The sequence below is a fragment of the Microcaecilia unicolor genome, chromosome 8 (assembly GCF_901765095.1).
Source record: "Microcaecilia unicolor chromosome 8, aMicUni1.1, whole genome shotgun sequence".
Classification (NCBI taxonomy): Eukaryota; Metazoa; Chordata; class Amphibia; order Gymnophiona; family Siphonopidae; genus Microcaecilia; species Microcaecilia unicolor.
The window spans coordinates 85098950-85123756 of record NC_044038.1 but is presented as its reverse complement, the minus strand read 5'-3'; the positions used below and the strand labels follow the sequence as shown (position 1 = coordinate 85123756).

The following is a 24807-nucleotide window of genomic DNA, read 5'->3' as shown; positions in this document are numbered from 1 at the left end:
AGGATGACTTAATTCCCTCCAGTTTCATGTTTTGGAGGATGAGTTTATTCCGTCCGAGAGGATGAGTTTATTCCCTCCAGTTATGTCTCAGTGGAGGATGAGTTTATGCCCTCCGGGAGGATGTTTCATTCCCTCCATTCTGAGTTAATGCCCTTTGTTGTAGGGCCATTGTTCGCTGTGAGGAAAGCTCATGTTATTACCATTGCGGTTTGCCATACTGCTTTGGAAGCTTCAAATACTGAAGAGAGGCAGTGGAGCAAGCTGGTATGAGGCACTGAAAAAAGTGTGCTCTCTATCTCCCTCTGCTGGTTGATGGACACAACCCATCTGTAATGGCTGCATCTGCTATGACTAAAGGAAAGAAAATTATCACGGTAAGAACCTAATTTTCCCGTGTCCGGTTTCACTGAGGTCTTTTTTCTCCACCAACTTTCATGTCTATGAACCTATTATCACCCTTGAACATTGGTAGATTGTAGAATTTTTGATAGCAGTATTGATTGTATTCTACATATTCCTTATGTTGCGGTAATTGAAATCACCCATTATTATACTGTTGCACAATTTGCCAGCTTTCCTAATTTCTGTAAACTTTTCTTCACCTGTCTGTGTATTCTATCCTGGTGGAAGGTAGTACAGCCGTACAAGAATACTCCTTTCCTTCACACATGGAATTTCTAGCCATAAAGATTCCACGCTATCTGTTTTATGTAGAATGTTTATTTTGTTTGACTCAATTCTCTCTTTAACATATAGTGCAACCCCCTCCCCCCCTCCAATTTGATTACCGCTATCAACAAGAGGGGGAACAATTCTAGAACTAGTCCTTAGTAGAGTGCATGATTTGGTGCAGGAGGTAATGATGCTGGAGGCATTTGATAACAGTGGTCATAACATGATTAGCTGTGATTTAAATAACTAGAGTAAGTGCACAGAGAAAATCCAATACATTAGCATTTAACTAAGGGCTATGGTAGTGGTGTAGAGTTGTGGGGAGTGGGTTTTGGGGGGGATTTGGGGGGCTCAGTAACCAAAGTAAGGGAGCTATGCACCTGGGAGATATCTCCCTATATAAAACGCACCTCCAACGTTCGAATGAAGCCTCACTTTCCCAACGTTCTAAAGTGAGGCGGCAGAGACCACTTTTTGCTCCGTGTCTGTTTCGGGCTGGGAAAATTTTTCCCAGCTGCCAACCCTGCACACTCTCTCACAGACACACTTGCACTCACTCTCACTGTCTCACACACACACTTGCACATTCACTCTCTCTCTCACACACACAGTCACTGTCACAGACACTCTCTCAAACATACACACTCCACCAAAAAACTTCTCGCACACACTCATTCTCACATAAACACACTGTCTCACAGACACACTTGCACCCACTCTCACTGTCTCACACACACACACACTTGCACATTCACTCTCTCTCACACACACAGTCACTCTCACACACACTCTCTCAAACATACACACTCTGCCAAAAACCTTGCTAGCGCCCGTTTCATTTCAGCCACAAACGGGCCTTTTTTTACTAGTTTGTATATTAAAAAACATTTTTTAGAAGTGCCTCCTAGGGTGCCCAGTTGCTGTCCTGGCATGTCAGGGGGACCAGTGCACTACAAATGTTGGCTCCTCCCACGACCAAATGCCTTGGATTTCGCTGGGTTTGAGATTGCCGGCATTTTTTTCCATTATCACTGAAAAACAAAACCGGCCATCTCAAACCCGGCGAACTCTGACATTTGACCGGGCTAAACTGTATTATCGAAAAGAAAAAGATGGCCGGCCATCTTTTTCGATAATATGGTTCCGGCCAGCTGTTGCGCCGCCACCAAAATAGATCGCCGGCGACGTTCGATTATGCCCCTCCACGATAAAATAAGGAGCATGGTCAATAAAGGCCCAACTGCAGAGTGTCAAAGGTTTACATCAGGCGTGGAGGTTGTTCAAAAACACCATCCTGGAGGCTGGAGACCCAGGATATGCAAATTTATCTCATGCTGATTTGGTCATATTAGGGTGGAGCACTCTCCATGCATCCACCAAATCTAAGGATGTACAAAAGGAGTCCAGTGTCCCCTTCCCTGGCCTAGTAGAATGTGAGGGGCTACTTTATGCAGTGCTATCTATAGTAGGGTCTGCTTTCCAAGGTAATAATTTGGCTAACAATGATGGATTAAAGTTAGCTTCAAAAGGAGTGGGGCCACAGACATTTAGTAGGTAAAGCTCTCTACCTTGCAGCCATAGCTTTAATAGGATGTACCTACCTCAGTCATCTTTCAGTATAGTTTCTGATGTACACGCTAGGGACTTGCGGATCAACACAACAACCCCACTCCTTCTACCACCAGCTGAGGCAAAAGACAAATCACCCACCCATGCCCTTCTAAGTTTCATATGCTCAACATCACTCAGGCGAGTTACTTGAAGGCAGGCTATATCCGCTCCGCTCCGCTCCGCTACAATGCTGTTTAACCTTTTGAGCATTTTATAGGAAAGGAGATGCCACCTACATTCCAGGTTATAATTCTACATGTTTTCTGCACATTCACCTAGACAAAAAGAAGATAACAGGTTGAAACTGTTTTAGCATATAGCCAGAGTGCCCAGCCTCACTCCAGCCACTTCCTGTATCTGATACAAAATTTGACATTCAGCCTTTACTTCAACGGAGCTGCTCCTAGCTCTTATTACTTCAAGTCTTTCCAACCAACCCTCCCCCAACCCCCCCCCCCCCCCCCCCAACAGACCCAAGTACAACCATATAAACAACTCACAACAACTCTCCCACTAAAATAGCAGAAGAGTAGGGAGATCACCTTAGTGCAGGGCCCATCCCCCACCAGAGCAGCACCAGTTGGTTAGTTTACAGATCAATTAACATCATATTCTTACAGAAACTGATAAGCAATAAAGGCACTCCAGTAAGTCACCTTGGGGATAAAGAGGCAACGTACTGCTGCGCTGCCTCCGGTAAATCAAAATGGTGCCAGTCACCGTTAATACACAGTCTGAGGAGGGCCTGGATATAGAAGCATAAAGCACAGGCCCTTTTCATGGCATATAGTACAAACAGGAGTGAACTTACAGTGTTTCTCTTGCAAGGCTGCCGAATAATCAGGAAACATTAACACTGATTCGCCATCATATTTAAGATTGTTCCTCTTTTTTCTGAAACCTCGTAAAATTTCCATCTCATGGAGGTAATTATGGACTTTCACTAGAACCACCCTAGGCCTCTTTCAGCCATCTTGTTGGTGGTCAAGTTGATGTGCACGCTCCAACTACAGTGGTCCAATGCAAATTCCGCTGTTATCCACCACTCAAGTAGGGGTCCCAAGTTCTGGTCCAGTAACAATTGGGAATGCCCACAAATCGCAGGTTTCCACGGCGAGATCTGTTCTCTAGATCTTCGATATGCAACGCTTGCTCTTGCACCTGATTCTCCAAGAGCGAGACCACTTTCTCCAAGACTTCTGCTGAGTCTACAAGTTTGGACACCCAATTTTCTGCTTCTTCTAGTCTCTGAGTTGTATCTGTCAGCAGAGCGCCAAAGGTGGTAAGTTGTTCAGCTAGCTTCCCTAAACAGGGCTCAATTGCTTGCGAAATCGCTACTTTAATCTGCGAGAGTTGGTGGTCTGTGAAGGCAGGAGTGCCGGAACCATCAGCCTGTGTCATCTTGTCGTCTCCTGATTTCGTTCAAGCAGTGCCTTTTTTATTTAATTTACCTCCATTCCTGGCTCAGTCCTTAAGAAATATTTGTCCATAAGCCTTGAATACTTTATTAAGTGTGGGCAGATAAGTTAGCACTTTGGTATGCCAGTGAAAAAACCCTTGGCGGGTTCAGGGTCCCGGAGTGAGAGCAAAACGTGTCTCTCCCGACCAATGCATCACATGATCTCCACGAATTACATATTTTAATAGAGGATGACTCAACTTTTAGTGCCTCTTCAAGAATCTTGGTGAACGTGTCTGACAATCTTTATTGTTATATCTTTGATCATTCTGTTGGTCTTGCCAATATATAATAAACGGCATGGGCATTGAATGTTGTACAAAACTCTCGAAGATTGCAGTTAGGTGTGTGTTGTAATTTGTATGTTTTTTCTGTGGTAGGGTGCATGAAGACAGATGTCTCCCAGAAGTGTCTACATACACTACAATCAGGCTCATTTTCAAAAGAGAAGGACACCCATCTTTCGACACAAATCGGAAGATAGGTGTCCTTCTCCCAGGGTTGTCCAAATCGGTATAATTGAAAGCTGATTTTGGATGTCCCCAACTGCTTTCCGTCGCAGGGACAGCCAAAGTTCAAGGGGGCATATCGGAGGCTTAGCGAAGGCGGGACTTGGGCGTGCCTAATACATGGACTTCCTCGACCCATAATGGAAAAAAAGGGCGTCCCTGACGAGCACTTGGACGACTTTACCTGGCCCTGTTTTTCTTACAACCAAGGCACAAAAAGGTGGCCGAAATGACCAGATGACCACTGGAGAGAATGAGGGGTGACCTCCCTTTACTCCCCCAGTGGTGATTAACCCCCTCCCACCCTCAAAAAACATCTTTCAAAATATTTTTTTCCAGCTTCTATGCCAGCCTCAGATGTCATACTCAGGTCCATCACAGCAGTATGCAGGTACCTGGAGCAGTTTTAGTGGGTGCAGTGCACTTCAGGCAGGCGGACCCAGGCCCATCCCCCTCCCTACCTGTTACGTTTGTGGAGGAAACAGCGAGCCCTCCAAAACCCACCAGAAACCCACTTTACCCACATCTAGGTGACCCCCTTCACCCATAAGGGTTATGGTAGTGATGTACAGTTGTGGGTAGTGGGTTTTAGGGGGGGGTTGGGGGACTCAGCATACAAGGTAAGGGAGCTATGTTCCTGGGAGCATTTTCTGAAGTACACTGCAGTGCCCCCTAGGGTGCCTGGTTGGTGTCCTGGCATGTGAGGGGGACCAGTGCACTACAAATGCTAGCTCCTCCCACGACCAAAGGGCTTGCATTTGGTTGTTTCTGAGATGGGCATCCTTGGTTTCCATTGTCGCAAAAAATCAGAAACAACCAAGTCTAGGGACAACATCTCTAAGGACGACCAAAATTTCAAGATTTGGACGTCCCCGACCGTATTATCGAAACGAAAGATGGACGTCCATCTTGTTTCGATAATACGGGTTTCCCTGCCCCTCCATTGGGATGTTTTGCAAGGATGTCCTCAACAAAACTTGGGCGTCCCTTTTGATTATGCCCCTCAATGTCCACATTTAAGATGTCCCAAGGAGATGTTCATTAATCCACTGCTAATTTCAGGAAGCGTTGAAGGAACCAACTTTTCTTTTAAATTTTTCTCTCCAGTGTATGCCATTATGGGTCTTTTGTTATTAAAACATTCATGGTTTTCCAGGACGTGCTGAAACATGGAACCGTGTTGAGTCATCCTCTATTAAAATATGTAATTCATATTGAGTGTCTTTGGTCTATTTTGAAGAGCCTAATTCTGTTCCCACTCCTCGCTTTCTTCTGTGATTCCTTGTGGGACATTGGTGTTCTTTCCACTTTGGTGTTTATTTCTGTGTTGAAAGATTTGCAACATTTAAAGCCTTTTGTAGAGATAACCTCTGAAATGCATAGAAGACCATAAACCATATAGCACACAGTCTACCACCAACGCTTTTAAGCAATTACTTCTCTTCTAGCCAGTACTCTTTTAACCAATCCATTAGTCCTTTTTTCTAAGCAACAACTCCTGGTTCCTTCCTGTCTTTCTAGGCTGAGTCTTGGTGTGGGCATGACAGTGTGACTTGTATCCCACCCCTTACTCCTTCCATATGTCCTTCCCTGGTTCTCCCCCACCAGGTCCCCAAGCCTCACCCTCCTGCTGGAGCACTCTGGTGTGGTGGCTGCTGAATCTCCAACTGAGTCAAGCTGGCTTGGCTTGCCCCTGCTGCCAAGCTCCAAGTGCCAGTTGCACTCCCTGGGGCTGTCTCCTGTTGGGCTCCTGCTGCTGATCCATACCCTGTGAGCCAACACTCCGGTCCCGGTGCCAATCACACCCGGGAAGCTTTCTGCCACTGGGCCTTGGGCACTCCCCGAGTGCCTCTAAAGGCCATGCCCTGAGCCCACTCCTAAGGCCTCTTCTGCCACTGGACCTTAGAAACATAGAAAACATAGAATCATGACAGCAGATAAAAGCCAAATGGCCCATCCAGTCTGTCCTTCCTCAGTAACCACTAGCTCCTCCTTTTACTAAGGGATCCCACTTGTCTGTCCCAAGCTTTCTTAAATTCTGACACATTCCTCGTCTCCACAACCTCTGGGAGGCCATTCAATGCATCCACCACCCTTTCCGTGAAATAGTATTTTCTTAGATTCTTCCTAAACCTATTTCCTCTTAACTTTACCCTATGCCCTCTCATTCCAGAGTTTTCCTTCATTTGAAAAAGGCTCACCTCCTGTGCATTAACGCCACTGAGGTATTTATACATCTCTATCGTATCCCATCTCTCCCACCTCTCTTCCAGTGTATACATGTTGAGATCCATGAGCCTATCTCCATATGTTTTATGACACAGACCATTTACCAGTTTGGTAGCCGCCCTCTGGACTGACTCCATCCTGTTTATATCTTTCCGTAGGTACAGTCTCTAGAATTGCACTCAGCATTCCAAATGGGGCCTCACCAGAGACTTTTACAAGGGCACTATCACTTCTTTTTTCCTGCTAGTCATCCCTCTCCTTATGCACCCAAGCTTCTTTCTGGCTTTGACCATCACCTTTTCTACTTGCTTGGCCACCTTTAGGTCTTCAGACACAATCACCCCCAAGTCATGCTCTTCTTTCATACACAGAAGCACTTCATCCCCTATGCTGTACTGTTCCCTTGGATTATTGTAACCCAAGTGCATGACCCTACATTTATTAGCATTAAAACTTAGTTGCGAATTATCAGACCAGTCTTAAAGCTTCACTAGATCCTTCCTTATGCCATCCACACCCTCCGGGGTGTCCACCCTATTACAGAGTTTGGTATCATCTGCAAAGAGACAAACCTTTCCAGACAGCCCTTCCACAATATCACTCACAAAGATGTTAAAAAGGGCCGGCCCAAGGACCAATCCTAGCGGCACACAACTGATAACATCCCTTTCCTCAGAGTAAGCTCCATTTACCACTACCCTCTGTCTCCTCCCATTTAATCAGTTTTTAATCCAGTCAGTCACTTTAGGTCCCATACCAAGGTCACTCAGTTTATTTACCAGTCACCTGTGCGGAACTGAGCCAAATGCTTTGCTAAAATACAAGTACATCACATCTAGCTCCCCTCCCACATCCAACTGTTTGGTCACCCAGTCAAAGAAATCAATCAGATTCGTCTGACATGACCTGCCTTTAGTGAAGCCATGCTGCCTTGGGTCCTGTATTCCATTCAATTCGAAGCATTTCCATTAGTTTACTCACCACAGAGGTCAGACTGACAAGTCTGTAATTCCCAACCTCCTCCTTCCACTCTTGTGCAAAGGGACCACATCCGCCCTTCTCCAGTCCTCTGGAACCATTCCAGACTCCAAGGAGGCATTGACGAGGTCAGACAGCAGAGCCAGTAGAATATCTCCAAGTTCCTTGAGCACCCTCGGATGCTGATGACACAAAGTTATTCAAAGTCATTAATTTGCGAGAGGATTGTGAAAAATTACAGAAGGACCTTACGAGACCGGGAGACTAAAAACTTATTTGTTTAGTAAAGCCTATCTCAAAGCCCCCAGTGCTCTTTAAACCCATATTTCCATTTGTCAGATTTCCCGCTTTTTTGCCTTTGCTTTCCTTTTGTTGCTCCCGATTTCCCATCCGTATTCTCTTATTTAGCTGCTTATGTTCTGTATTTTTTACTTTCTATTTTACTATTATATCCTGTTGTATTATGTAATTTTATTGTAACTTTGTTAGCCACATTGAGCCTGCACATGCTGGGAAAATGTGGGATTCAAGTGAACCAAATAAATAAATAAATACATCCATCTTCCTTAGCATTTGTTGTTTTCTATGGTCCTACCCCCGGCCTTTCATCCATGAACACAGAACAGAAATAATTGTTAAGCAGTTCAGCTTTATCCTTATAAGCTTCTACATATCTCCCCCTCAGCTTTGAGCCTCACAGTGCTATTTTGGCACTTCCTTTTGTCACTTATATGTCTGAAAACGTCTTGTCCCCCAATTTTACCCTATCAGCTATCTTTTTTTCCATTTGTCTCTTTGCTTTCCTGACAGCTTTTCCAGCTTCTCTTAGGTTTTCCAGATAATTTTGCCTGTCTTCCTCTTTCTGAGTCCTCTTGTAACTTGTGAAGGCTAATCTTCTTTCCCTTACCTTTTCAGCTACTGTGTTCGAGAACCAGAGCAGCCTTCTTTTCCTCTTACTTTTATGTAATTTTCTAACATAAAGGTTAGTCGTCTTTAAAACAGCTCCTTTCAGCTTTGCCCATTGCTGTTATTCTTCCTTCAGCTGTTCTCATCCAACCAAGTCTTCCTTGAGAAATTCCCCCATCTCGGCAAAGTTAGTTCTCTTGAAATCTAGGAACTTCAAACTTGAATAAGCCCTCATCCCCTTTGTCTTAATATTGAACCATACCATTTGGTGATCACTAGATGCCAAATGATCTTCCACAGTAACATCAGAAAGAATGTCCTCATTTGTAAGCACGAGGTCTAGAATAGTTCCATCCTGCATCGATTCCGTCACCCACTGCTGAAACAATTATTCCTGTAGAGAATCCAAGATCCCTTTGCTTCTAGTCAACCCTGCAGCAGGGACGCCCCAATTGACGTCAGGCATATTAAAATCACTTATCAGTAGTACTTCCCCTTTCCTAGCTATCTTATGGATATCTTCAATTAAGTGTCTGTCCATTTCTTCTGACTGTGAAAGTGACCTGTATATTACACCAATGTAAATACATTTTCCTTTCCCTCTTAACAGTGTAACCCACAGCGCTTCTTCCTTACCCCCATCCTGCAATTCTGTCACTTTGATATTATTCTTAACATATAATGCCACTCCTTCACGCTTTTTTTCTACCTGTCCTTCCTGAATAGATTATAGCCAGGTATAACTATATCCTAGTCATGGTTCTCCATGACCTTGGTCCCAATTGGGTCCACAAGGCCTTCCACCTTACGCCAAGCCGCTCCCAAGGGCTGACTGCCCTGAACAGCTCCCAGGGGTCACTGATCTCACCTTCTCACGGTGCCTCTAGGGGTCCTGTGGTGGCCCAGAATATCAGCTCTTAACAGAGCTTTACGACCAACAGTCCCAGGCCTCCCCCATAGAGGGCAACCTCTCCTCCACTAGTGGAGCCCATAAGGTACTTTTCCCTACCGTGGCCCAGAATGCCAGCATTTAACAGGGCTCTGCAACCAGCAGTAACAGGGTTTCCCTAATAGAGTACAACCTCCTCACTGTCAGTCTTCAGGAGGAGTTCAAAGAATACTTTTCTGTGCTGTGGTCCAGAATACCAGCTCTTAACAGAGCTCTGTGATTAGCAGTAATAGGGCTTTGCCAAAAGAAGACAACCTCCTGGCTCAGCCAACAGGCCAGACACAGAATCTCTGAAGGACAGGGATCTGAAGACTCAGATTACTGCTCCCAGTTGTCCAGGTCACTGTAAGTATGTTCCTTCAGCTAATCTTCCCCTGTGTGCTTACATTACTAAACCCATTCTACTTGTATCTCCTTTACTGGATAATATCCCCCAAAGTGCATAAATGTGGCTCCATCAGTCTGCCTGCTCTTTCCTTCAGTACCTGAAGATTGGAGGATGGCCAATGTAACACCAATTTTTAAAAAGGGTTCCAGGGGTGACCCGGGAAATTACAGACCGGTAAGCCTGACATCAGTGCCAGGTAAAAAAGTGGAAGCTATTATGAAGAATAAAATTACAGAACACATAGATAAACATGGTTTAATGGGACAGAGTCAGCATGGTTTCAGCCAAGGGAAGTCTTGCCTTACCAATCTGCTTCATTTCTTTGAAGGTGTGAATAAACATGTGGATAAGGGTGAGCCGGGTGAGCTAGATTTTCAGAAAGCTTTTGACAAAGTTTCTCATGAGAGACTCCTGAGAAAATTAGAGAGTCATGGGATAGGAGGCACTATTCTGTTGTGGCTTAGGAACTGGTTATTGGACAGAATACAGAGGGTAGGGTTAAATGGATGTTTCTCAGAGGAGGAGGGTGAATAGTGAAGTGTTCTAGGGATCTGTACTGGGACCAGTGCTATTTAACATATTTATAAATTATCTAGAAATGGGAATGACTAATGAGGTGATTAATACTACAGATGACACAAACTATTCAAAGTTGTCGAAACGCATGCATACTTTGAAAAATTGCAGGACGTCCTTAGGAAACTGGAGGACTGGGCATCCAAATGGCAGCTGAGATTTAATGTGGACAAATGCAAAGTGATGCACATTGGGAAAATCCAAATCATATTTACCTGAAGTTAGGTTCCACCTTAGGAATCAGCACCCAAGAAAAAGATCGAGGTGGCATCATGGATGATACACTAAAATCTTCTGTCCAGTGTGCAACAGCAGTCAAAAAAGCAAACAATGCTAGGAATTATTTAGAAAGGGATAGAAAATAAGACAAATAATACTATAATGCCTCCATGCTCCATGATGCAACTTCACCTTGAGTATTTTGTGCAATTCTTGTCACCATATCTCAAAAAAAAGATATAGCGGAATTAGAGAAGGTTAGGAATGGCGACCAAAATGATTAAAGGGATGGAACTCCTCTCATATGAGGAAAGAGTTAGGGCTCTTCAGCTTGGAAAAGAGACAGCTGGGGGGGGGAGGGATATGATAAAGGTCTGCAAAATCCTGAGTGGTATACAATGGGTAAACGTGACTTGATTGTTTATTCTTTTAAAAAGTACTAAGACTAGGGAACACTCAATGAAGTTACATGATAATACTCTTAAAACAAATAGGAGGAAATATTTTTTTCACTCAATGAATAGTTAAGCTCTGGAACTTGTTCCGAGAAGATGTGGTAATGGTGGTTAGCATATTTTGGGTTTTAAAAAGGTTTGGACAAGTTCCTGGAGGAAATGTCCATAGTCTTCTATTGAGATAGAAATGGGGAAAGCCACTGCTGACCCTGGGATTGGTAGCATAGAATCTTGCTAATTGTGGGGTTTCTGCCAGGTACTTGTGACCTGGATTGGCCACTGCCAATAGCAAAATATGGGGCTAGATGGACCATTTGTCTGCCCCAGTATGACTTATGTTCTTATGCAAGACTCAAGGGATGGGTACAGGGGTTCAGAGCCTCTCACCTCTAGGATTGGTATTTACTGAGGAAAGCCTTAAAGTGTTTTAAAGGCAGGGTTTATTTTTAGGTTACAGATTTCTTCACTTTCTTTTTTATATATAGAAGAGAACCCCATCAACACCATGAATGGCCAAAAGTGTGAACTTGGAAATGGTTCCTTTGGTAAAGTGTATAAAAGGGTAAACTGTGGACAACTTGTTGCCATCAAAATAGCACCAGCCTTTCAAATAGATAAGGACAAGCTGGACAGAGAATGGCGAAACTATAGGTATTTATTTATTTATTTTATTTTATCATGTATCCAGCATTTTATATAAAATCTAAGCAGGTTACAATGAAACACTCATAATATTAAAACCATAGCTAACAAAATAAATAAAAGAATTACAAATAACATTCTGTTTATAAAAAGAAAAACAAACATACTCTCAGATTCATTAAATAGATTTAATCATAATGCATCAAGTGGCTGGCTTTTAATTATCATAAAGATTCATGAGTATACTAATCACATTCATCATCAGTCATCAATATTAAGTTGTTTTCTAAAGACCGCCAAAGATGTTATTTGTCTTAGCTCTAGGGGAAGATCGTTTGACATTGTAGGACCAGCAATATAAAACATGGGTGAGCAATCTTCCTCCAGGTGGACTTGGTGGAAAGATAGAACATCTAATAAACATTTTCCCTGTAACCTAAGTGCTCTCAGTGGATAATAAACTTTGAGACTTGTAGAAATACTTTGGGGTGCATCGTTGTGTAATGGCTTAAATACCAAAGTGCATTCACCATACAATTCACTGATACATTTGCGTTTGGTTTACTTTTTTATTATTATTTATTATTTATTGCGTTCCAGAATTGTGTGCTCAAGTAGGAAAAGGTTGACGTGTGCTTTAGTTTGTATTTTAGACCTTTGCAGTTGGGGAAATGAAGATTGAGGAATGTGCGGGATGATTTTTTAGCATTCCTGGATGGTAATTCTATCAGGTCTAGCATGTAGGCTGGGGCATCTCTGTGAATGATTTTGTGGACTAGTGTACAGATTTTGAACGTGATGCGTTCTTTGAGAGGGAGCCAGTGCAACTTTTCTCATAGTGGTTTAGCACTCTCATATTTTGTTTTGCCAAATATGAGTGCAGCTGCTGTGTTCTGGGCTGTCTGAAGTTTCTTGATTATTTGTTCTTTGCAGCCAGCATAAAGTGAGTTGCAGTAGTCTAAGTGGCTGAGTACCATTGATTGTACCAGGCCTCGAAAGACGGTCCTTGGGAAGAAAGGTCTTACTCTTTTTAATTTCCACATTGAGTGGAACATCTTCTTGGTTGTGTTTTTCGCATGATTCTCAAGTGTTAGGTGTCGATCAATGGTGACTCCAAGAATTTTTAGGGTGTCCGAGATTGGAAGATTCAATTTAGGTGTGTTAATGGTGGTGAATTTGTTCGTGTTATGTTGAGAGGTGAGTATTAGGCATTGGGTTTTTTCTGCATTGAGTTTCAGCTGAAATGCATCCGCCCATGAATACATGATCTGTAGACTTTGGTTGATGTCGTTAGAAATTTCCTTTAAGTCTTGTTTAAATGGGATGTAGATCGTAACATCGTCTGCATATATGTATGGGTTGAGGTTTTGATTTGATAGTAGTTTTGCCAGGGGTGTCATCATTAAGTTGAATAAGGTCGGTGAGAGGGGTCATCCCAGTGGGACTCCACATTCAGGTATCCATGTGGGTGATGTAGTCGAATTGAATGTCACATGGTATGATCGTGTGGTTAGGAACCCCTTGAACCAATTGAGAATGTTGCCTCCAATTCCAAAGTATTTGAGGATATGTAGTAATATTCCATGATCTACCATGTCGAAGGTGCTAGACATGTCAAATTGTAGAAGTAGTATGTTCTTGCCATTTGCAATCGTTTGTTTGAAATTATTCATGAGAGTAACTAGTACTGTTTCGGTACTCTGGTTGGTCCAAAATCCTGACTGGGACTCGTGTAGTATTGAGAATTTGTTTAAGTAGTTTGTGAGTTGTTTGGTTACCATCCCTTCCGTTAGTTTGGTTATTAAGGGAATGGATGCTACTGGCCTGTAGTTGGTTAGTTCATTAGCGCTTTTCTTTGCGTCTTTGGGTATGGGGGTGAGTAGAATGTTTCCTTTCTCCTTCGGGAAAAGTCCACTTTGTAACATGTAGTTTAAGTGGTTCGTTAAGTCTGTTATAAATTGTTGAGGAGTAGAAGTCATAAGGTTGTTTGGGCATATGTCTAATTTGCAGTGAGATTTGGAGTATCATTTGAGCGTTTGGGAGATGAGATCCTCCGATAGTATCTCGAAGTTGGTCCAGGTTCTGTCAGCTGGGTATACACCAGGGTCTGGATCTAGACAGTCAAGGAGTTCGGCGTAGTCGATGGTACTGACAGGTGTTTTAAGTCGTAGTTGTACGATTTTCTCATTGAAGTATCTCGCAAGGTCATCTGCTCCTGGTGTATCTTTGCTGTTGGTTGTGACTGGTGTGATATCTAATAGTTTATTCACGAGTTGGAAGAGTTTATGTGTGTCCTTGTAATTTGGTTCAATTTCGGTTTTGTAATATAATCTTTTAGTTTGTCTTATGGTATATTTATATTTCCTTTGCAGTTGTTTCCATGCATTAAGCGTGGGGTCATTTTTCTTTTTATTCCATGCTCGTTCTAGTCTTCTAACTTGTGTTTTAATTTTTTTCAGTTCTTCATTGAACCATGGTGTTGAGTTCTTTCTGTGTGAGGTTCTGTTTTGAATTGGGGCAATATTGTCTAGTATTGATCTGCACCTATTGTCCCATTCTTGTAGGAATTGATTTGTATCTGTCTTTATTGTCCATCTGTTGTGGTATATTTGTTGCCAGAATGTTACCGGGTCTATTTTTCCTCTCGTGGAGTAGGTTTTTTTGTTCTTGTTTGTTAGGTGCGTCTTTTGTTCGCCATTGGAGGGAGATGTATGCTTTATAGTGGTCTGACCACGGTGCGGGTGTCCATTTTGTATATGTTAATATAATGTTGGAGTCAGGATCGAATTTGTGTGAGATAATATCTAGTGTGTGTCCTTTAGTGTGAGTTGATTGCGTGTTTGGTCCATGAATATCCCACAATTGTAGGAACTCTTTGCATTCTTGGACGTTTGTTGATGTAATATCTTCAAGGTGTAGGTTGATATCTCCTATTATGATAAGGTTTGAGGTTGAGACACACGTGTTCGAGATAAAGTCCATAAAGTGAGTTTGGGCATCTTGCCAGTTTCCTGGTGGTCTGTAGAGTAGGACTGCGTTGAGGTGTTCCTGCAATTTTGGGTGATTGATTCTAATCGATGCGATTTCAAGTTGTAGAAGAATGGATTCAGCTGTGGTTGTGATGATGAACTCGGATTTTTATATTATGGCTATTCCTCCTCCTCTTTTTCCGTTTCTTGTCCAGTGGGTGATTTTGTATCCTGGCGGGCATAACTCTAAGATTATGGGGTCTTTAAGGTTGTGGATCCAGGTTTCAGTGATGAATAGGAGGTCAAGGTTGTCTGCAGTGATCCAGTCTGTTATAATCTCTGTTTTATTTACTACTGATCTGGCGTTTACGTATCCTATTTGAATTGAATGGTAAGGTTCGGATTGGGACGTAGATGTGTTGATTTTTATTAATTGCCTACTTTCTTGGTATCTAGTTTTGTTGTGTCCTTTCTTCCCTTTCTGTTGGTTATTTCCGTATGAAGTTGTTTTTTCTTTTAGTTGATTGTTGTTTTTTTTTGGTCTGGTGGGTTGTGAATGGGTTGTCTGTAGGGTCTGTGTACTGTGGGTAGTTTGTTATTTATGTTGGGAGAAGTCCATGCGTGATGGATTAGGGGGAGGAAGTAAATTATCATGAGCAATTTGTTGATGTTCATGTTGGTTATAATTCGTAATGTTTGGTTGTGCCTGAGGGTATTAGTGAATGGAAGTTTGTGTAAGCATTAGTTTGTGTCAGCAGTAGGCACTGTCAACGTCAATCATTGAGAAAATTAAGCAGTGGTTACATGTACTTTCATGCAGTGTCTGCACTAAGCGGTCTTAACAACATGCGATCACAACATTAGCAGTAACAACATCATGAGTATCGACATTAAGCTGTTACAGCATTAGGCAGTGTCATCAGCAATCCTTATCAGCATTAAATATTTAAAGTCTGTGATCATTTAAGCATTTAGAGGAAGTTAAAAGGCATTTAAATTACAGTTTTAGATGTAGCACAATACCGTGAGATGCCAGTAAGTATTTGAATAGTTACTGTCAACGTCAAGCCGTGTAAGCATTAAGCAGTGGTTACATGTATTTTCATGCAGTATTCGCACTAAGCAGACTTAACATCATGCGGTAACTGCATTAATCAATTAATTAATTAATTTATTTATTGCATTTGTATCCCACATTCCCCCAAATGCAATAAATAAATAAGCAGTAACTAAATTATGCAGCATCGGCATTAGGCTTTATCATCATTAAACATTGTCTGCAGCGGTCGGTATCAGTATTAAATATTTAAAATCTGTCAGCATTTAGTACTTAAACGAAATTAAAAGGTCTTTAAATTACAGTTCTAGATGTAGCGTAATACTGTGAGATGCCAATAAGTATATATATGTTTTTTTCTTCAAAGGCTTCTACACATGCAGCAGCCAGTGAGGTAGTTAGTGCAATTATTTTATCCTCAAAGTTCAGGTTTTGTCGCTATTCACTCACTCGTCTCGCCGGTCTGTAGTTCTCATCTATTTGTTTAGATCATTGGCGTCCGCTTGGAGAGTGCTCCCTTCGCTTCTAGGCATCGTGTTACTACTTGTTCAGCCACTCTGCTCCCCTCTGCCTCTCCCGTTGTTCAGAATATGGGTGCTGTCGGGAGCGTTCACGGCTCTCCAGGCAGTAGTTCTTATCTGGCGGGCGTTACCCAGGATGTGGGCTCCATCGGGAGAGTCTCGCAATTCTCGGGTCCAGTGGAGCCCAGATGGTTGTGGTTGTTTCAGCCCCCTCTATTTCTGACCTGTTACGTCAACTCCCGGCTCTCCAGGTAACTGATCTCGTTTGCCGGGGCGCTCGGTCACTTATCTGGTGGGGGCCGGGGTCAGGGCTGGCAAATCCACGTGGGTTCAGAGATTTTCGGCCAGACGTCGCTTTTGGCTCCACCGATTTCTACCCGATTTCCACCCTTCGGCTCAGCGCCCTCATCCCAAGCCTCGCCGCCTCGTCAGGTGAGTTGCAGGAGGGTACCCCTCGTCTCTGGTGGAGATCGGTCACCACCTTGGTCGGAGTTCACATGGACTTGATCTGTACGGGCACCACTTGATCAATGGCTTCCCTTTTTGCAGATCGTTGGAATCTAAGTCTCGGCCGTCGGCGGGCAGATGGCTCCGATTTAACTCCTCTCCGATTCGTTGTAGTCCGGTCAGGGATGTTTGTTAAACAACTGGATGGCCCAGTTCACTGTAGGCCTCGGCCGCTACCGGGCAGATGGGTCGCTTGGTGGTGCAGACACGTTCGTCCGAGACTCGCCATTTACCTCCTGGATCTTTGGGATCCGTTTGGGTCAGCTAATTCAGTTTGGTTCCGATTTAGCTCTTATCCGGTCCGGTCCGGTCAGGGATGGCCAGGTGGGTCTGTTCGTTTGGGACCTCTGGAGCTCGTTTGCTGAGCTCCTTACCTGTCGGCCATCTTCTTCACATCTTCTTTCACCAGGCTTTTGAGCTGAGTCTAAAGCTGTTACTCTTTTGTTTTTAGGGAGATTTTGCAGAACCTGTGAGCAGCTCTCTTGGGAGCTGTGTATTAGCCTCAGTTCTCTACTTAGGTGTTTCACCCATTTTCACGGGCAAACATGGGGGCACACATTAGTCACCATGAAAACATTTCTACATGGGTGAGCATTAGCAGAAGAATCAATAATTTTCCAAGGACAAGCAGGCCATATTCTCATATGTGCAGTTCAGAACCCTTAAAATAGCGTATTGCAGTTTTAAGACACTCACCAGCATCCCCACCGCGCATGCGCACGTACCTTTGTGCCCACTGCAAGAACATGGGACCAGCAGTCTTCTTCCAGCCGCCATGAGGAGAAGATGCGCTGCTTCGAGGCTAATGAGGACCCTAGGTACTTCTCAGAGGAGGAGTCCTATAGTATCCCATTTGACCCCTCCTCTCCCCTCCGGAGTAAAGGAGGAAGTCTCCACCTGAGTGCCTTTCCTTCCCAGGTTTTTTTTAGGGAACTGGTGGCTGCTGTTCCAATTTGTTTGGAAACAGAGGATGAGCCCAAGGCTGAAATGTTCAAGGTTCTGGACAGTGACTCTCCTCCTAGAGAGGCTGTGACAGTCCTGCCTCACTGGATCCTGAAAGATGTTCAGGTGAAGAACTAGGAGTCCCCTCTATCGGTCCCAAAAAGATCAATACCATATATTGGATCCAGAGTTCCTCAGATTTTGACAGCTTCAGTTGTCTCATCATTCCCTGGTGGTGGAATCTATTCTCAAAAGAACCAGGAGTTCCAGGGACTTTGCTTTGGCACCCCCAGGCAGAGAAGCTCAAACCCTGGATCCTTTTGAGTGGAAAATGTATCAAGTCTCTATGCTTATCTCCCGCATACAATCTTATCAGCCGTACACGAGCATTTACTTGCAGAACTTAGTACATAGTATGTCTGATTTGGCAGACTCTCTTCAACCGAAGCAGGCCGATTCGCTTTGCCAATTGGCCAAGCAGCAGAAGGTGTGTCCACTTAATACCTCTCATGTCCTGCTGAAGGGACTCCATGCCCTCCTCAACATCTCCAATTCTCTGAGATCCGTTCTGATTTCTCTAAGGGATTTCTGTATCTCTCCTCTGACCCCAGCCAGGTCCGCCTTCAAATCCTTAAACCAGCTTACCACCTCCACTTTGGTAATCTCTCCCATCTCTTCTGCTCCGACCTCTACTTGGTCCGTCACAGAGGTCGCCGCCGCAGCCGATTTAGACCTGTCCTGCTCAGGTGATTTTTTACTAGGCACCGGTGTAAAATTGAATTTCTCTAGTCCCTTCTTCGGCGACATTTTCCCCAATCCACTACCTCGCCAGCCAATTGTCAAACCTTCTTCTCAGTCCAGGAGATTTTAAAGGCTTTGAAAAAAATCCAATCTCCTCTCTCCTCCACTTCTTTCCCCAATACGTGTTCACTCTGCTTCAGAACCTCTGCCCTCCCCTGCTCATCTGCATGTACTACGGACTCTCAGCCCCATGCCACGCTTTGCATTCTGTCTACACATCAGGTACCTGTCCTCTCTTCGTCTCCAGCAGCCCCCGCCGTTTCTTCACAACTTCCTCGAAGAGGGGGGAAGGGCAGACACCGGCCCTCTCCAACAGCCACCACCATCCCGCCTCCGCTCCAGCCACCGCCGGCACTCTCCCTCTACCGGTTCACCACAGCTGGTCCGCACACGACTGTCTCCCGTCTCCGAGCACAGTCTTGGAAGCAGGGTAGCGCAGCTTTCACAATTCCGCCTTCCCCACACGTGGCTTGACTCTACCACCGCTGCCCGCTGCCACCAGAAGTCTTCTCTGACTGCCGCTTCCGCAGTCACTCTCCTGCTCCTAAAACACAGCTGGTCCTCCTCCCCACCGCACCAGCATGAGTCGCAACTGCCTCGCTCAGCCAGGTAAACTCGTGGGGTGAGGTGCGCGGTTTTTCCCGGGCTGAGGCTCCCGGAGCTCTAGTGCGTTGCAGCCATCTTGGCCGGCAGCTCAACCGGAAGTCCCGCCATAGACAATCTTATAATTCAGTCTTCTACTCTGAATCCATGGCACTTGTCATATAAAACATCTATATAACCTGATGCAGATGGCAGAGTGTTCCTCAGATGGTCAGTTAGACATAAAGTAGGGGCTGCATCTCCGATGGAATGTCAACACAGCCTGCCTTTGCCTTAGATAAAAGCCTCTTTTTTATAGAGAAAAATCATGAACTGCAGCTGGTTAGTGACATATATTCTGGCCTTGTTGGTGATGCACACATAACTGTTAATCCCAGTTGTTGTGATTTCAGAAGCGCCAATATTGTTGACACCACGTTGAAGGGGTCACCTTGATAAAGAGCCAGAGTTCATAAACAATGTGCAGTTTTGTTAGCCACGGCGCCTCCTCAGATGCAAGGGAAATCTGGTCAGGCTATGATGTTGGTTCTGATAACAACATTGCTGGTGGTTTGGAGGCGGGGATAGTGCTGGGCAGACTTATACGGTCTGTGCCAGAGTCGGTGGGCAGACTTATACGGTCTGTGCCAGAGCCGGTGGTGGGAGGCGGGACTGGTGGTTGGGAGGCGGAGATAGTGCTGGGCAGACTTATACGGTCTGTGCCCTGAAGAGGACAGGTACAAATCAAGGTAGGGTATACACAAAAAGTAGCACACATGAGTTTATCTTGTTGGGCAGACTGGATGGACCGTGCAGGTCTTTTTCTGCCATCATCTACTATGTGTCGTAATTTCTTGGCAAGGGACACCTACAACACTTTTGATGTGGCTTCTAGAATCTCTGCCCAAAGTACAGCAATGCACATACTCTCATGGCTGTGTGTCTCTTTGGACCCAGTGGTCCAGCAGAAATTGGCAAATGCCACCTGCTGGGGGGGATAACCTGTTTGGAGAGAAGGTGGAACTCATCAAGAAACACACTGACACCATCGATACTCTCACCTTCTGTACTCTCCTCCTCCTCCGGGAGGTTTTCTGGGCAAGTTGAAGAGGGGTCCCTACTACTCTCAGAGGTGTAAATACGCTTCTTCTTCTCTTCAGCCTCAGCAGGCTCAGTCCCAGCCTTCTCCTTCTTGTCAACAGCGTGAGCCTAAAGCCCAGCTGGCTCCCCAGAAAAGCAGGGGATGACTTCTTGAATGGCTCCAGCAGAGCATAGCCACCATCAAAGTGACTGTTCCATACAACCTACCGGTGGAAGGGATACTGAGTTCTTTATTTTCAAGGAAGATGGCCCCTTGTAGCCTCAGACTGGTAGGTTCTTCAAATAGTCTGTTCCGGTTACGCCCTACATTGGAGTCAAACACTACCAACTTGTCCCCCAAGAACATCTTTCAACAGCTCTCAGCACAAGGAGGTACTTGCGGAGGAACTGTCTGCCCTTCTAAAGGTCCATGCAATCAAGCCTGTTCCACCAGGGGAAGAAAGTCAGGGATTCTATTCCAAGTACTTCCTTGTGCCAAAGAAAACGGGGAATGCGTCCCATCCTAGACCTACGTGCCCTGAACAAATTCCTGGTCAAAGAAAAGTTCAGGATGGTTTCCCTGGGCACTCTTCTCCCAATGATTCAGGCTCAAGATTGGCTATGTTGTCTGGATTTAAAGGATGCCTACACCCATATTCCAATACTTTCAGGCCACAGAAAGTATCTCAGATTTCGTCTGGGGACACATCACTATCAGTATTGCATGTTGCCGTTTGGCCTCACGTCAGCTTCTAGGGTGTTCACCAAGTGTCTTGCAGTAGTTGCAGCATCTCTACGCAGACTGGGAGTCTATGTGTTCCCGTATTTGGACAATTGGCTAGTGAAGAGCACTTCACAGGATGGTGCTTAGGAGGCTATGCAGTGAACTATTCGGGTGCTGGAGCTACTAGGATTCATTTTAAACTACCCCAAGTCCCATCTGCTCCCTGTACAACAATTGGCATTCATCAGAGCCCTGCTAGACACGCAGCAGGTGCAAGCATTTCTCCCTATGCCGAGGGCATACTCTTGCGACTTGGGTTTGAGCCAGCCAGCATGTTACAGCTCAGCAGATTTTGAGGTTGTTAGGCCACATGGCCTCCACTGTTCATGTCACGCCCCTGGTACATCTTCACATGCGTACTGCCCAATGGACTCTAGATTCCCAGTGGTATGAGGCCTTGGAGAATCTAGCGGATGTCATCCATGTGACACCAGAGTTGGTACTACTACTACTACTACTTATCATTTCTAAAGCGCCACTAGACGTACACAGCGCTGTACACTTGAACATGAAGAGACAGTCCCTGCTCGACAGAGCTTACAATCTAAATGGGTTAACAAACAGGACAAACAAGAGATAAGGGAATATTAAAGTGATGATGATAAAATAAGGGTTCTGAACAAGTGAATAAGGGTTAGGAGTTAAAAGCTGCATCAAAAAGGTGTGCTTTTAGCTTAGATTTGAAGACTGCCAGAGATGGAGCTTGACGTACTGGCTCAGGAAGTCTATTCCAGGCATGTGGTGCAGCAAGATAAAAGGAATGGAGTCTGGAGTTAGCAGTGGAGGAGAAGGGTGCAGATAAGAGAGATTTACCCAGTGAGCTGAGTTCCCTGGGAGGAATGTAGGGAGAGATGAGAGTGGAGAGGTACTGAGGAGCTGCAGAGTGAATGCACTTATAGGTCAATAAGAGGAGTTTGAACTGTATGTGGAAACGGATAGGAAGTCAGTGAAGTGACTTGAGGAGAGGGCTAATATGAGCATAATGACACTTGCGGAATATTAGTCATGCAGCAGAATTGTGTACAGATTGAAGAGGAGAGAGATGGCTAAGTGGGAGACCTGTGAGAAGCAAGTTGCAATAGTCTAAGCGAGAGGTGATAAGAGTGTGGATGAGGGTTCTGGTAGTGTGCTCAGAAAAGAAAGGGCGAATTTTGCTGATATTATAGAGAAAGAAACAACAGGTTTTAGCACTCTGCTGAATATGTGCAGAGAAGGAGAGGGAGGAGTCGAAGATGACCCCAAGGTTACGAGCTGATGAGACGGGAAGGATGAGAGAGTTATCCACAGAAATAGAGAATGGGGGAGGAGGAGAGATTGGTTTAGGGGGAAAGATGAGAAGCTCAGTCTTGGTCATGTTTAGTTTCAGATGGCGCTGAGACATCCAGGCAGCAATGTCAGACAGGCAGGCTGATACTTTGGCCTGGATTTCGGTTGAGATTTCTGGTGTGGAGAGGTAGCTCTGGGAGTCATCAGCATAAAGATGATACTGAAAACCATGGGATGAGATCAGACTACCAAGGGAAGAAGTATAGATGGAGAAAAGAAGAGGTCCCAGGATGGATCACTGAGGTACACCAACTGACAGTGGGATAGAAGTAGAGGAGGATCCACTAGAGTATACACTAAAGGTATGCTGGGAGAGATAAGAAGGAAACCAGGAAAGAACAGAGCCCTGAAATCCAAGTGAGGACAGCGTATCAAGGAGTAGGCTGTGATCAACAGTGTCAAAAGCAGCAGATAGATTGAGAAGGATGAGTATAGAATAGAGACCTTTGGATGTGGTCAGGAACAGATCATTGGAGACTTTAGCAAGCGCTGTTTCAGTTGAATGAAGGGGGCGAAAGCCAGATTGAAGTGGATCAAGAATAGCTTGAGATGAAAGAAAGTCAAGGCAACGGTGGTGAACAGCACGTTCAATTATCTTGGATAGGAAAGGGAGGAGGGAGATGGGGCGATAGTTGGAAGGACAGGTAGGGTCCAATGAAGGTTTTTTAATGAGTGGTGTGACTATGGCATGTTTGAAGGCATCAGGAACAGTCGCAGTGGACAGTGAAAGATTGAGGATATGACAGATAAAAGGGATGACAGTAGGAGAGATAGTGTTAAGTAGATGGGTGGGAATAGGATCAGAGGAACAGGTAGTTAATTTTGAGGAGGAAAGAAGATGTGTAGTTTCCTCTTCAGTGATTTCAGAAAAGGAGGCGGGTTGGAGGGTTCAGAGAATGGACTAAGGGAAGGAGAGTTGGAGGTGACCTGGTTGAGTACCTGCTTTGGTGGACGATTCGATCCAATTTGACTGTGGGACTTCCATTTCAAATTTCTCAGCCCCAGAAGGTGCTGACAACAGATGCATCCTACCTTGGGTGGGGAGCTCACTTAGATGGGCTTCACACTCAGGGTGCTTGGTCAGCCCAGCAGATGGATCTTCACATCAAGCTTCTGGAGCTACAGGTGATCTGGAACTCTCTAAAGGCTTTCAGAGATCAGCTGTTCAACCAAATTGTACAAATTCAGGCAGACTATCAGGTTGCAATGTATTATACCAACAAGCATGGGGTATCGGATCACATCCTCTGTGTCACGTGGCCATCCAGATATGGTACCAGGCTGTTCCTGGGATGGTTCTCAGGGCCACTTACCTGGCGGGCAAATCCAACAGACTGGCTGACAGATTGAGCAGGGTCATGGAACTACACCAGTGGTCTCTCTGCACGGGGCATTGCCTGCAAGATTTTCTGAGTGTGGGGCACCCCCTCAGTGGATCTCTTTGCCATTCAGTTCTGTTCCAGTCACCAGGCCCACAATAGACTAGCATCAGATACCTTCCTCCTTCTTTGACTGACCAGCCTTCTGTGTGCATATCCTCCCATACCTCTTGTAGGGAAGACTTTGCTGAAACTCAAGTAAAACCGGGGAGCCATGATCCTGATATCCCCATACTGGCCCAGGCAGATCTGGTTCCCTCTTCTTCTGGAGTTATCCTCTGAAGAATCTTGGGCATTGGAGTGTTTTCCAACCCTCATCACACAGAATAAGGGATCTCTTCTACTTCCCAATCTCCAGTCTCTAGCTCTCTCAGCCTGGATGTTGATAGCTTAGAATGTGTTTCCTTGCATCAACCAGAGGGTGTCCCATGGTTTTGCTGGTTTCCAGAAACGATTCAGCCAAGAGATGTTATTCTTTCAAATTGAGGAGACTTGCCATCTGGTGTGAGGGCAAGGCCCTAGACCCTCTTTTTTTGCCCTTCTCAGGCCCTGCTTGAATACTTGCTTCACCTCTGAGTCTGGTCTCAAGACCAACTCTTTAAGGGTTCACCTCAGTGCAATTAGTGCTTATCATCCCCATGTAGAAGGTAAGCCCATCTCTGGACAGCCTCTAGCTGTTTGCTTCATGAGAGGTTTGCTCTTGACAAAACTCTCTCTCAATCCTCCACCTATCTCTTGGGACCTCAATGTCGTCCTCACCCAGCTGATGAAAGCTCCTTTTCAGCAATTGATTCCTATCACTTGAAGTATTTAGCTTTACTTCAGCTCACAGGATCAGTGAGATTCAGACCCTAGTACTGGATCCACTTTCTACTAAGTTTCATCACAACAAAGTAGATATCCGCATGCATCTTAAATTCCTGCCTACGGTTGTGTCGGACTTCCATCTGAATCAGTTTATCGTCCTTCCAACCTTCTTTCCCAAACCTCTTGCCCATCCTGGCAAAAGTGCACTGCACACCTTGGACTGCAAGCAAACATTGGCTTTTTGCTTGGAGCAGACTAAGCACTACTGACAGTCCACCCAGGTTTTTGTTACTTTTGTTCCCAACAGAATAAGGGTTGCCATTGGTAAACGCACAATCTCTAATTTGCTGTCAGATTACATTTATTTATGCCCAGGCTGAGCTGACTCTTGAGGGTTATGTCAAGGTTCACAGTGTCAGAACCATGGTGGTATTGGTAGCCCACTTGTGGCCAGCCTTT

At 44.8% G+C, this 24807-nt stretch overlaps 1 protein-coding gene across 1 annotated transcript in view; it reads left to right on the top strand.

Annotated features, from left to right (window-relative positions):
• Positions 1-363: 363 nt before the first annotated feature.
• Positions 364-24807, top strand: part of LOC115475794 (spidroin-1-like) — a 106609-nt gene continuing 82165 nt past the window's right edge. The window contains exons 1-2 of the mRNA XM_030211791.1: positions 364-374; positions 11437-11602. Of these exons, the coding sequence (XP_030067651.1) occupies positions 11457-11602 (146 nt within the window). The 5' untranslated portion in view covers positions 364-374; positions 11437-11456. The remainder of the gene's footprint in view (positions 375-11436; positions 11603-24807) is intronic.